General features: G+C 45.6%; 1 protein-coding gene across 1 annotated transcript in view; it reads right to left on the reverse strand.

The window, feature by feature from the left end:
* LOC126464349 (protein tiptop) overlaps positions 1–14,775 on the reverse strand; it is a 214,336-nt gene that overhangs the window by 24,619 nt on the left and 174,942 nt on the right. Inside the window, exon 2 of the mRNA XM_050096231.1 lies at positions 15–351. Within this exon, the coding sequence (XP_049952188.1) occupies positions 15–351 (337 nt within the window). The remainder of the gene's footprint in view (positions 1–14; positions 352–14,775) is intronic.

Consider the following 14,775-nt stretch of genomic DNA (forward strand, 5'->3'; position numbering starts at 1 on the left):
AGGATAAGGCTCACCTGTGAGCTGTGGCGAGATGCAGCGGGTCTGGCGAGGCGGCGTCGCCGTCGCCGTCGGCGTCGGCCTCGTGCTCGGCGTCCGCCTCGGCGTCGGCGTCGGCGCCCTGCTCAGAGTCCCTCTCCTGGTCGGCGTCGGCGTCGCCGTCCACCTCGGCCTCCGGCTCTTGGTCTGCCTCCGGCTCGGGGCTGCAGCAGTCGGAGGCGGCGTCGGCGTCGCGGTCTGGCGACGCGGAGCCCGCAGACTCGGAGCAGCTGGCGCCGCCCCCGTCGGCCTTGCTTCCGGGGCTGTCGGGGCCCGCCGCACCCGCGCCTCCCACCACGCCCTCACCGCCTTCCCCTGAGACAGCACAACGACAGACACGCATTATTCACCATATCAGAGAGACACAGTCAACGCAGAGGCAAGTATCGCTATTTTAATTTCCAACGTACACTCATTTTAGTACTCACAAGGGAACCTCCCCATCGCACCCCCCTCAGATTCAGTTATAAGTTGGCACAGTGCATAGGCCTTGAAGAACTGAACACAGATCAATCGAGAAAACAGGAAGAAGTTGTGTGGAACTATGAAAAAAATAAGCAAAATATACAAACTGAGTAGTCCATGTGTAAGATAGGCAATATCAAGGAGTATGTGAGCTCAGGAGCGCCATGGTCCCGTGGTTAGCGTGAGCAGCTGTGGAACGAGAGGTCCTTGGTTCAAGTCTTCCCTCGAGTGAAGAGTTTAATTTTTTATTTTCAGACAGTTATTATCTGTCCGTCCGTTATGTTTTCATCACTAAATCGGGCAAGGTAGAAGAATCTTTTTACTCATTCACCAAGTGTACAAGTTAGGTGGGTCGACAACATATTCCTGTCATGTGACGCACATGCCGTCACTAGTGTCGTATAGAATATATCAGACGTGTTTTCCTGTGGAGGAATCGGTTGACCTATGACCTTGCGATCAAATGTTTTCGGTTCCCATTGGAGAGGCACGTCCTTTCATCTACTAAGCGCACGGTTTTGCGGTGCGGTCGCACAACACAGACACTAAACTTACTACAGTGAACAGAGACGTCAATGAACGAACGGACAGATCATAACTTTGCGAAAATAAACTTTTCACTCGAGGGAAGATTTGAACCAAGGACCTCCCGTTGCGCAGCTGCTCACGCTAACCACGGGACTACGGCGCTCACACTCCCTTTGATGTTGCCTATCTTGCTCATGGACTACTCAGTTTGTATATTTTGCTTATTTTTTTCATAGTTCCACACAACTTCTTCCTGTTTTCTCGATTGATCTGTGTTCAGTTTTTCAAGGCCTATCCACTGTGCCAACTTATAACTAAATATGAGGGGGGTGCGATGGGGAGGTTCCCTTGTCAGTAGTTTAGTTCATAGCCAGATTAAGCATTCTGGATCCTAGTATACATAATTGTTCATAAGTACCGTCGGGGTTTACGAATACGATAGCATTAAAAATACAAGGAATACGGAAAACAGACACACATTAATGGACAGAACATCTCTCCGACCTTTTAACTCGCAATGCAAATGGAAATGCCGTGTGGCTAGGGCCTCACGTCGGGTAGACCGTTCGCCTGGTGCAAGTCTTCCGAGTTGACGGCGCTTCGGCGAATTGCGTGTCGATGGGGATGAAGTGATGATGATAAGGACAACACAACACCCAGTCGCTGAGCGGAGAAAATCTACTAACCAGTCGGGAATCGAACCCGGGCCGTTAGGTACGATATTCCGTCGCGCTGACCAATTGTTTCTTTTTTTTTTAATCTCATTTTGCTCTATAGTGGTCGATGAATATGTTCGTGGCGCACGTCCGATGACAGCCGTTCAGGCTCTTTGTTGATCCATTCACTCAGTTTTTTTTTTTTTTTTTTTTGTTAGAGAGGGTAGCTAACCCTCTGACCGAGCGCGCTGAGCTACCGTGCCGGCAAAACTGTGTGCCGGGCTACCATTCACTTACAAGGGGCGGACGCAATACGAATGCTAAATATGGGCACTCTGTGATGCGGCAACCGCCAGTACGGGCTGAAAAGCTGGTGCGTGCAATTCATTAAAGTCATTGCTGCATACTTGTTCGATGTCCTCGGAAAGCGTGTCACATCAATTTTCATTTCAGTAATCTTCAGGCTCTTGGCCATCAGTTTCCAAGCAGCCTCCAAAACGAGTTAGCATCCAACGATATAGCAACGTATGAACTACTGTACGAGTCCGTCCACATTGCCTTCATCAAGATACGGCTCCCTAGATTGGTTACATAATGCTCTTGGTAATTATAATGCCAGGGGAAGACCAAAGCTCATGTAACTAACTATACAGGGTGTTCGGAAATTTCCATTACAGACTTCTGGGACTTTTAGAGTGGAGTGAGTACGCAACACTTTGAACAGGAACCCATATCAGGAAATGGTTACATGTTGCAGCCATCTGAAAACACAGTTGCTAGGTAGGTATGCAACAAGGTAGTCGTGATGGGGGATGGTTACATCGGGTCGGCTGATGTCATTTGACGTCCATCCTACCTCTCTGACCTCGTTCGTTTCTCGTTCACCTGTCTGTGAGAGTCAGAGTTGAGTACACGTTTGCAAAATACGTAGGCGTGATCCTTCTGAATGGCGAAGCTCACGGTAATGGAAGATCCTTTATCAAGATCGCTCTCCACAACGACCGAGTCCCTCGCATACACGGACACACGAGCGATTTATATGGCTATTAATGAGTGGAACTATAAAATAAATGACGTAATGGGTCACGTATAATCAATTACTTGTAAAAGTGATCACGTTACCAACATGCTTTCAAATGTTTGTAACACGGAAATGGAAGGGTTCCGCACATTGGTTTCAGTTCAAAATAGTATCTAATCACTCTCCTCTACAAGTCTAGCAGTTCGTAACGGGAATTTCCGTACACCCTGTATTTCAACAGCGCCAACATCCCTGGACTGCTAATCTAATGGAAACAACTCTACGCCACCACATCTCCGACATGTACAGTGAGTTTCAGAGTGGAGTAAAATAAAAAATCGCGTTGAATAGTTTGATATATGAAGTGATTCCAGGAAGGGCAACATCACGCTTTTGGACAGAACAGACAAGAATGTATGTTAAATCATCAGGATTTCGTACCGTAAAAGGCCACACATGTATATTGTAACTTCGTTATCGTTATATCTTCGGGCATGTATTTGATTTGGTTGTCTGCAAGATGTTTCTAGGTTGTTCAGATACAAATGTCATTAGCCCGTAGTCGCTTTTCACTCAGGGTCTAGCCAAAAATCCATTGTCGTCCTACAGAAGCAATCATCCACGCACAACTAGAAGTATACTAGCTAATAGGTTCTTGGGGCTTTCAGTTGAAATACTCTTCGGTATATTCTGTGAAAGAATGTGAAGTAGAATGGTCATAAAAATATTGCAGCCCAAGTGAGTTAAAGCTAGGCTTTCGTGAGAAATGTGGTGGAGAACTGTTGTATACTGTCGTAAGTTTCTGCTTGTACAACTGACGCTTAGCCTGTCATTATATACTGTTGAAATGTATGAGATCCATACAAATCGAAATGATGGGGAGATAAGGAATAAGAAATTAATTTACGTTTGCCTCCTTCAGTCATAGCCACACCATATAGTCATTATAGGATACATTTGTGGCATAAATTTGACACCTATTTATGAAGACGATTTTGTTATTTTTTCGCTGGTTTCTCTTATAGTTGCCACAATATCTCTCAAGAGCACGACAGCAAACAGAGGGAGAACACAAAACTACCGTACTTCGGACGACTAAACGGAAAATGGGATCCTGATAGAAACAATAACCGCAGCAAATCTTTATTTAGGACTGATCAGATGTGCGTAAAATACAAGTATATGGATGAAAGCATAGTTTTGAGAGCAAAAGTTCATCTACATCTCGTATGTGATCATTCTATTTCATCTCGCTAGAAAGTGTTACGTCTAGGTATTTGTACGAGTTTGCCAATTCCAACAGTGTCTCATTGGTTCCGTAGGCATAGGATACAAAGATTTTTCGTCTTGTGAAGAGCACAAGTTTACATTTCTGAACATTTAGAGGAAATTTTCAGTCTTTCCACCACTTTGAAATCTTATCAAGATCTGATTGAATATTGAAGCCGCTTCTTTCAGACAGTACTTCATTACACGTAACTGCGTCATCTGCAAAAAGTCTGAGGTTACTATTAGTGCTGTCCGCAAGGTCATTAACATACAACATGAACAGCAATGGTCCCAACACACTTCCTTGGGGCACAGCCAAAGTTACTTCTACATTTGACGATTACTCTCCATCCGAATTAAAATGCTGCCACCTCCCCCCCCCCCCCTCCCCAAAAAAAAAATCCATTCACAAACTTTAGATGATACCCCACATGATTGAATTTTTGGCAATAAGCGTTCGCAAGTGATACCAGAGTTTACCACCTCGATTGTAGGTATGCAAGGAACTTTTATCGGATCTACAGGCAGCGCCCTACAGCCTAAGAGTGCATATTAAGATGCTATTAATAATTACAAAAAGTCTACCTGTCTCAACTATAATTAGTAAAGTCAGATTAAGAGATGGCAATCCAGACGTTGTGGAATTCACAAATCAGGACGCATCAGATTAATTCCACATCTGGTTCCCGTTCATCCATTGTTTTCTTGTTTTATTTTCACACTGTGTGTGTTACTTTTTTGTTATGTGTACACAGATAAAATTCTATCTTTACATGTTACTGCTAGAATTGCATGTGATCAAAGGCGAAAATGGAGCAAACACAGCAGCTTATGCTACCCCATTGTCCTTCGCGCAAACAGCACGTCCTCGAAGTACAGAATGCAGTGGCAGCTCGGCGAGAATAAAACGGGAAAAGAAATTGCCTGCGCTGCAGCTACCGTTGTCCGGGCATTAGCGAGCATACTGTGGCGCGTTTCTTCCGAACCATAAAAAAAAGTGCCGTTCCGCAGTCGCCGAACAGAGGCGCCGATGTCTCTACAGCGGCCGTGGAGCGTCGGAAAAAGCGGGCAGCTCCGGGCAAGTTGTCGCGGCAAACAGTCCCGCGTGCACGCTTCATGGATGGCTGCCACTGGCCGCTCCGTGGGCGCGCCATTGTCAGCAAATTAGCCAGCCGGGGTTTCGCATCTTTTTCTCGCGCACTCTGGAGACACTATGACTCCAGCTGCGAGCAGGTAATCAAACGTGATGAGTTGTAATTTCTGAGTGTTCATCTGGGAGGGACCTGCAAGTCACGCGCGAGTACGTTCCGCCACATACTCGGCCGTTGGACCGTTTCGCTACCCTTTCGGTGGCCACGATGACGACAGTTTTAACTGTACTTTCGTGTTATTCTCTCGCCGAGACGTTGAAGAACGTAACTTTTTCCCAAAACGTGGTCTTATACCGATTTCCACAGTCTAGACAACATCTTAAGAGCAATATACAGGGTGGCTCACGAAATGTGTTACCATTTTGTTTTTGAATATAAACTTTATTGTCAATACAATCTGAAAGGAACATAATACTACAATGAAGAGCCATCCATGGAGATTTGTTCTAACTCAGCACATGCTCAATATGTCCACCGTTTCGTTTCCTAACTTCCTTCAAACGAACATTGAAGTTAGTGATTACCCTACGGCACATGTCTTCCGTAATTTCACTGCAAGCTTGAAGAATAAGTCTTCTGAGCAGCAAAGTAACTTTCTTCAAGAACTCTGCATAGAACTATCTGACAGATTCACATTGAGTTCGCTACAAAACGATTAGCTTCGTAGCTACACGTGACAGTCAGGAGAAGGCCACTGTGAATCAGGAAACATTCAGGGACATGAATAAGATTAATGAACGCTCGGCCGAAGACTCGGGGAAAAGACCAAGTGACGTCAGAATGAAGGCGCTGATGAGTCACCGGACGCACCCAGAGGTAAGGAGATCTGAGGCGGTGATCTCCGACGCCGGAATCCGCTGCGACCTGACACTCATAATCCCACAGCAAGGCAACGCCTCTCTGTCATCTCTACATCCGACAAATCCGGTAGCATCGCATTTCACTGGGCGCTCAGTCCCGCAGCAGTATGGAGTCGTTCGTGCGAAACTGAAAAAGTGCTCTCGTCTTCGGGGAAAATGTAGATATGTAAGTTCATTGCAGTCGATATCAGAACACAAACATACCAAAAAAGGATGTGCATAAATCAGTTCACAAAACAATACGGCTATTTTGTCCTTCTCTCAACGACATTTAGCGCCACAGGTGCAATGGCAGTTTACTGTATTGGGGGTTGCGTGTACTGCTAAGCATTGTCAGTATCAGGCAACTGACGAACGAACACTGCCGAGAAAGGCATCCACCAATTTCTCCTTGATACACTACATGAAACAATAACTATTGTGGTTGTCAATATCCAGCAACACTGTTCTGGGCATCAACGCCTGACGAGAATATTTAAGGCATTACTGTAAGCAGACAAAACTAAGAGGGAAACGACAGCTGTACACGCCGGATCCTAAATACAGCGTAGTATTTGGTAACGTTACCAGAAGAAGAATTCTTACGATATCGTGTCACACATGTTTCTCGATGAATTTGAGCTTCCGCTATAATTACTTAGAATACCAGCTTTATTATCTGTTATTGTTAGCGTTATCGTCACAGAGCGATGCCAACTGTATTTTTTTTTTTTTTTTTAGAGAGCGACGGAGTTCTTGATTCAGTTCTAAGTTCGTGTCGGTGGCTTCTTATTCTATTCATTTCAATATAGTCCTGCATACTACGTCATCAATGATTCCTTATGCACTCATATCTAGGCCCACCCAATGACTGTTACCTTCCACCATCCCTGTAAATATGATTTTTAGTAATAACGCATGAAATATGTAAAACGCTAGTCTCTCTTCTTGATTCATTTAGTTCTTCATCACTAATTTTTTTTCTCGTTGACTCCTTATCAGCAGATCTTTATTCCTTTCTCCATGAAGTCAGGTGATCTTTAGCAGTCTTATTCATCACCACATTTCAAATCACTCTAATCGTTTCACTTCTGTCTTCGCCACTGTTCATGTTTTATTCTGTGCCCCCAAGCACTGCTTTTCATGAACTTTTTCCTGGTAAAATGGCGTCACCACCATTCTTTGTACGTAATAACGATGCTTGCGCTGTGCTTGCTACTACGCCTTTCGTGAATGTTACTTCTTAATCTGCTCTATTTCCGAGACAGCAAAACCCACTTACCTCTTCAAGATTATGGCTCATTAATAACAGATGACCATCTTATCAACGCGCTGCGTACTTGTTGTCACTCATCCGATTCATCGATTTTGGACAACGATGTAAATGCCAAAAAGAGAATAGGTCGCAGCAGTTTGCCGCTTTGTATAGCTTGGCGCACTTACCACAATGACAATGAGACGGCTGATGTTTACCGCTAAGGCTTCTTCGGTTTCGCGAACGACAGTTACCTTATCGGTCCGATAGTAATTCGCCACCGCGTATAAGCCGCACCCTAAAGTTTGAGGAAGATATTTAAAAAAATGCGCGAAAATAAGCCGAACACCGACTGAGAGGAGAAAAAATACCGGAAAACTGCTTGTAATTAAATGTAAAACGTTAGTATGTACCGCAGATATTTGTTTTAACGAATGATATAACACAGTTGGACCTAACATATGGGTAACATATTTTGTCTTATTCACTCTCAGCACTCTAATCACAAGCAGTATCGGTATGAACTTAATCACTCACTGCCATCACTTTCCTCGTTCGTATGCCACAGTAAGCCATCCTCACTACCGCCCAGCGCATTTGATATGCAGCATTTCTTGAATATCTTGTCGACGACTTAAGATATCGAGAACCATGAAGCAAGAATCCAGTCTCACAGAAGGATGAATGACGACCTCTTAAACTTACCAGGCTCTGTAAGGACAGGATCTTCTTCCAGGAACCAATCTGAATAAATTTTTCAGAGGTTGTCCTTGAACGGCTCATTTATTGCCACATGTAGCACCTGTAGCTTTGAAGTTATTCCTCCGGATATTAGGACGAGGTTCGTCTTTTGTGCAACAATTTTATCTTATAGTTGAGCAGTTACATTTTCCTTAAAAGCATCCAACACTAGCTTCACTCTCTTATCAAGGAGTGCTCCACATCGGCCATTACAAACAGTAGTCAGCCAGTCGACAATCAGTTGCATTGTCAGCCAGCTCTTTTCTCGGCAACAAATCGCTAAGCCTTTGGAAAAATTTCCTTTTCGTTTTCAGTATGACATAAGGGCAGTAACTTTCCCCCAGTGGCTGTAACAGCAAATATCACATTTATTTTACTTTGTCATTCCCGGTTCCTCTTACTGGAATACTTTGTACCTTCTTTCAGGTCTAGTGTCGTTTTGCTCTGCAAGTCAAAAAATACTGGCGTTTCGTCAGCATTGTGAATCTACTGCAAAGGGTATGAGTGACGTTTTATTTCGAAATCTGCTCGCATTCTCTATACTAGTATGGTACTTCACCGGGTAGTAAGTGCATTTGTCCGACTGTGCGGCTGGTCCGGGCGGAGGTTCGAGTCCTCCCTCGGGCATGTGTGTGTGTGTTTGTCCTTAGGATAATTTACATTAAGTAATGTGTAAGCTTAGGGACTGATGACCTTAGCAGTTAAGTCCCATAAGATTTCACACACACACCATTTGTCCGCATAAACTGACGACACCAACAAAATACTCCCGCGAAGTTCTCCTTGTCGCACGTTCAAGACTCGCAATTTCCAAGGCCTTCGGATGAATACGCATCCCATCTTTCCTCTTATCCTGCACAGAGCAAGGAATCTTAGCTTCGAGGTCCGGATATTTGCCACATTTCGGTCCCCTGAACGATTTTCTCGTTGACAATGCCTCGCCCGTTTTTCCTCTGAAGCAGCCCAAAATCGCACTTTAGATTCGTCCAGTCCATTCTTTCTTCGGCCTCTCTGTAGATTGAGGTTTTGGTATAACGTATTTTTGAAGCTTGCATCGTATCTGCGTCAAATTCCTTGGCTCGTTGATGCTTTTAGCTCTAAATTGTCGTTCATATCGGCAGAAATCAGTACCAGTACCAGTACCAAACTGAAACTGATTACAAGGTAACGAAACAATGTTGGTAGACCCATACAATATTTACGCCACAAAATACCGGTAAAAGTTTGCAGTTTTGCGTAGTAAAATCCCTTGCCGCCAGTTTCGGTTACAGATACTAACTGAATTTTTTCTAATGAGCGCAATTTGTTTTAGAAATTCAAATGGCTCTGAGCACTATGGGACTTAACTTCTCAGGTCATCAGTCCCCTAGAACTTAGAATTACTTAAACCTAACCAACCTAAGGACATCACACACATCCATGCCCGAGGTAGGATTCGAACCTGCGACCGTAGCGGTCGCGCGGTTCCAGACTGTAGCGCCTAGAACCGATCGGCCATCCCGGCCGGCTTTGTTTTAGAGCAAGGATATGTAAAAAGAGGTGGTAGCGGATGTAAGCCGCACCGAAGCTTTTCGAAGGTGAAATCTGGATAAAAAGTGAGGCCGGTATGGTATGTTCACAGCGGCCGACGCGATGAGGTAGGCGACTCTCGTGCTGGGTACTCAGGTGCGAGGCGTAGTCGGGAGGCGCCCCCCGCTGCGAGAGCTGGCCAGGCACGGCGCGTTAGCGACCCACTGCGGCATAGCGCTGTCACGTCCGCAGGGCATCGCTACGCGGCCAGACGGGGCCGCGAGCGCGGCAAATCGTCCGCCGAAACACAGGCGGAAGCTCGCTTTTTGCCCGGCCGGCCCCATTCAGCGGATCCGGCCGCGACACCCTCGCGGTAATTAGCGACAAGAAGCGCGCTCTGGCAGCCGGGGAAAAGGGGGTAAAAAAGTGCATCGGCGCGTTAACGCTGACCCCGGGCCGGCGCGGCTCAAAGGAGCGGCTAAGTGGCCGGCGGGCAGGCGGACACGCGCAGCGGCTGCCGCCAAAACACCTTAACGAGGCCCCTGCAGCCGGCGCCTTCCAGAAGGGCCCAGCGCTGTTTAAGTGAGGCTCTCTTTCACGCCGTGACAGCTACAGGTGGCTGACGCTTCTCTATTAATCCCGTCCGTCCCAGGGTTCCCGAGACACCGAGTAACAAATAAACGAGAAGAGCGTAACCTCTGCCCGGCGTAATCACCCGCCTGCCCGGAGGTAAAGAAAAGAGCCGTGCGAATGTGCCTGCCAAAGAAATATTGGAGCCTCTGTTACGTCAGGCCACCTCCGTTGGTGAGATGCTAAACACTCTAGTGCAGCTGTTACTGCTCAGAAGAGAGTCGATTCGAATGCTGTTACACGAAAGGGGTGATGAGCTGGTAACACGCTGAAGTCGCATTCTAGAGGACAAGCACGCAGTCTACACTACATCTACATACATACTCCGCAATCCACCATACGGTGTGTGGCGGAGGGTACCTCGTACCACAACTAGCATGGGTTCGATTCCCGGCGGGGTCAGGGATTTTCTCTGCCTCGTGATGACTGGGTGTTGTGTGACGTCCTTAGGTTAGTTAGGTTTAAGTAGTTCTAAGTTCTAGGGGACTGATGACCATAGATGTTAAGTCCCATAGTGCTCAGAGCCATTTGAACCATTTGAACAACTAGCATCTTCTCTCCCTGTTCCACTCCAAAACAGAACGAGCAAAAAATGACTGCCTATATGCCTCTGTACGAGTTCTAATCTCTCTTATCTTTGTGGTCTTTCCGCGAAATATAAGTTGGAGGCAGTAAAATTGTACTGCAGTCAGCCTCAAATGCTGGTTCTCTAAATTTCCTCAGTAGCGATTCACGGAAAGAACGCCTCCTTTCCTCGAGAGACTCCCACCCGAGTTCCTGAAGCATTTCCGTAACACTCGCGTGATGATCAAACCTACCACTAACAAATCTAGCAGCCCGCCTCTGAATCCTCCCTCAGTTCGACCTGATAGGGATCCCAAACGCTCGAGCAGTACTCAAGAAAAGGTCGCACCAGCGTTCTATAAGCGGTCTCCTTTACAGATGAACCACATCTTCCCAAAATTCTACTAATGAACCGAAGACGACTATCCGCCTTCCCCACAACTGCCATTACATGCTTGTCCCACTTCATATCGCTCTGCAATGTTACGCTCAAATATTTAATCGACGTGACTGTGTCAAGCGCTACACTACTAATGGAGTATTCAAACATTACGGGATTCTTTTTCCTATTCATCTGCATTAATTTACATTTATCTATATTTAGAGTCAGCTGCCATTCTTTACACTAATCACAAATCCTGACCAAGTCATCTTGTATCCTCCTACAGTCACTCAACGACGACACCTTCTCGTACACCACACCATCATCAGCAAACAACCGCACATTGCTATCCACCCTATCCAAAAGATCATTTATGTAGATAGAAAACAACAGTGGACCTACCACACTTCCCTGGGGCACTCCAGGTGATAACCTCACCTCCGATGAACACTCACCATCGAGGACAACGTTATGTTTTCCACGATTTTCCTACAAGCACAGAAAAAAATGGACATAATAAATAACCCGATGTGGTCCTATCTTGAACTACTATGAACAAAAATTCAAAACCAAGAACGTAAATATACCAATGAGGTGGCAGAAGTCATGGGATAGCGATATGCACATATACAGATGCCTATGGTATCGCGTACGCATGGTGTGAAAGAGCGATTGGCGGAGCTGTCATTTGCAATCAGGTGATTCGTGTGAAAAGGTTTCCGACGCGATTATGGAGGCACGAGAGGAATCAAAAGAATTTGCACGCCGAACGGTAGTGGAGCTAGACGCATGGGACATTCCATTTCGGAAATTGTTAGGGAATTCAATATCGATTTACGACTATTGTATGCGACAATCTGGTGGGCCTGCGCTGTAAAAATAGATGAAAGGGAGCTAGTTATCTGTGAAAAAATCTTATTCATCGCTTAATAAGCGCAGTTTTGCTTTTTCGACTAGGTAAACGAATACTTTCGCAGGGAAGCTGTACTTTCCCATTTCCCAGTATCCACTTCCCCCCTCCCCCATACGATCCTCAGCCTTCTGCAGCTAGGACGTTTTATCTCTTAGGTCTTGTAAATGCCCTGCTGTGTAACCAGAACGGAAATGTTTTCTTTGAGAAGACAAGGACAACATGTCGCCATGGCGCGCAAAATCCACATTAAAAGCTGAAATCCTTTGGCGTCTTGTCCTATCGACGAAAACCAGCGAGATGGGACCTTGTAATTACCAGAAAGCTCGTATCCCTTCAGATTCCTTTAATTATAGGGCAGCATGCTCTGAACTTCTTGGCTGTCGAGCCGTGCGCTTATAACGCGTGGTTCTGAAGTAGTGTGCAGTTCAAAAAGGCTCAAGAGATTAAAGATCCGTTCTGGGCTGTAGGACCTTCCCTTCTACACTTTCTACATGAAAATTAGAAAGCAGGCCCCTGCCTTTTCGTTCCGGCATACTCCTAATTGGACCTTCAGTCTTGTAAAACATTTTTCGATCCTATCAGTTCGACATAGAGCGACGGTGCATAACTGAGCCACTAAGGAATCTCAACAGGAGTGTTATGAGCACATAACATTAGTCACAGCCATTCTTGACACAAACTCTCCTTCCTCTCTCAGCTGACGGAATTCCAGCTATCCCAGGCATACGCTCCGCAGTATATTTTCGAATATTCAACCAAGTGAGTGAAAGATTAGCTATGGTTCCGTAAACCCGTGAGCTGAAATCCAAATGAGCAATCAGCCGGTTAAGACAAGGGCGCAATTGGAAAGTTCCACGGCCGCCTCACGGAGGCGAAGTTGAGTCTGCGCTCTATTAACTGACAAGCCCATCAAGAGCAGCTACTCCATCTTCATTCAGCTACTCGCCACCCATCGCGGGCTCGCTTTACTTTCATTAGCTGCCTATTACCGCGCCGATACGGTCTGACTCGACTCTGCGGTCGGCTGTCTGTACCCTACTTTGCGCACTCTCTCATGCCTTCTCGAAAAAAAAAAGAAAACCCTCAAAGACTTCGTCATGAACTTTTTCACAATGTTTTAGGTATAAACACCGGTACCGTGTACACGGATTGAGATGCCAGATCGTCTCAACAGCTAATTTGATTCACAGAGTCTGTTATTCTCTGTATCAGCGTATCGCTACATATCACTGGTATTCCACCTAGGTTCTGTTCAGTTCGATAAATCCTGTCTGCAATTTTTTTTTTTTTAAACTGCCGTGACAATATGAAATTGCAGCTCACAGGACAATACGCCCTGGCTGTCACTGTAGAGTAAGTTTTTCCCGCTCGCTTGGGAGTGTGTACATCATATACTGACCTAATGAACATGAACTTCTCTCACTCGCAATAACTTCAGTGCCGTTTTCCCATCTGACAAACAGTCACATGCATTTTTTCCCTTCTTCCTTGTTTTAACTAGGCATGCGGCAGTGGACAACTTGGTCAAACGAATATCTTAAAAAGAGGTCCAATCCGCCGACTTTGATAAAGATTTCGGGAAGTTTCCCTTCGTCACTAGACGAATGTTGGGGCTGGATATCCCCTCCCAAATGTTTCGATTGGGAACTCCTCTGCCCCACTGCTAGGTTTATTTATTTATCTTATGACGACAGGAGAACATAATAAACAACTATCTATAACAAATATGTACATTTTAACACGGATACACACAATATGAGGTCCGTAATAGGTTCATAACCATACGCCCAGTTTTTAAATACAGTGAGAAGTTCCTTCAGACTAATTGTGTAGGTCTCCCATTGCCCCTTTGAATGCTCAGAGGGAACATGCAAATGCTATATGATGAAGAGATGAACAGTTTTCTGCTCTTCGCCACAGTCATGTTGAGGAGAGGACTTTCATTGTCAATGGTGTTGCAATGCTGGCACGGTCAGTTCTGATCCGATTCAGTATGCACGAGGGTCGTCGGGGTACACGGAAACCTGCTATCGCTCAAGGAGTTTTAGTTAGTTGTTGATGAACCAAGTAAGATTATTCTTGCCAGCTATTGTTCCAGGCGTCTTGCATGTTGAAATGGCTGTTCTGCAAGCTAGCTATCGTGGCCACGATGTTTTTGTTGGTAGACCTCGGTCGCTGGGGGCCTAATAATGAAAATCCTGAATGGATCGGTGATTCTGAGCTGTCCACGTGTCCAGCAATGACTGTGATCTTCTTATGGATGTAGTGGAATATCATTAAAAACCGATAGCCTGTGCGTATTTGTGGGACGAATGCATTCTGCGATGAGGCGCGTTACTTCATTGAGTGGCAGTTATTTCAGTGTGAGAATTGTTTAGTTAGGTGTAACGACAGTATTCTGCAACTGAGCATAATACAGATTAAGTTAACGATCTGAAGACTGTTGCAATGGCTCCCCAGGCGGTTTCTGTTGACTTCTGTAGCTTATTTTTTCGTGTTTTGATGTTCACGGTCACATTCTGGAGATGGATTTTGTGTGCCAATGACCTGTCTAAGGTCACAACAAGATATCTGGACTGGAAACAACCAAGTTGTAGCCGGCCGCTGTGGCCGAGCGGTTCTAGGCGCTTCAACCCGGAACCGCGCTCCTGCTACGGTTGCAGGTTCGAATCCTGTCTCGGGCATGGATGTGTCTGATGTTCTTAGGTTAGTTAGGTATAAGTAGTTCTAAGTCTAGGGGACTGATCACCTCAGATGTTAAGTCCCGTAGTGCTTAGAGCCATTTGAAACATTTTTGAACCAAGTTGTTCAGTATC

This window comes from Schistocerca serialis, chromosome 1, assembly GCF_023864345.2.
Source record: "Schistocerca serialis cubense isolate TAMUIC-IGC-003099 chromosome 1, iqSchSeri2.2, whole genome shotgun sequence".
Classification (NCBI taxonomy): domain Eukaryota; kingdom Metazoa; phylum Arthropoda; class Insecta; order Orthoptera; family Acrididae; genus Schistocerca; species Schistocerca serialis.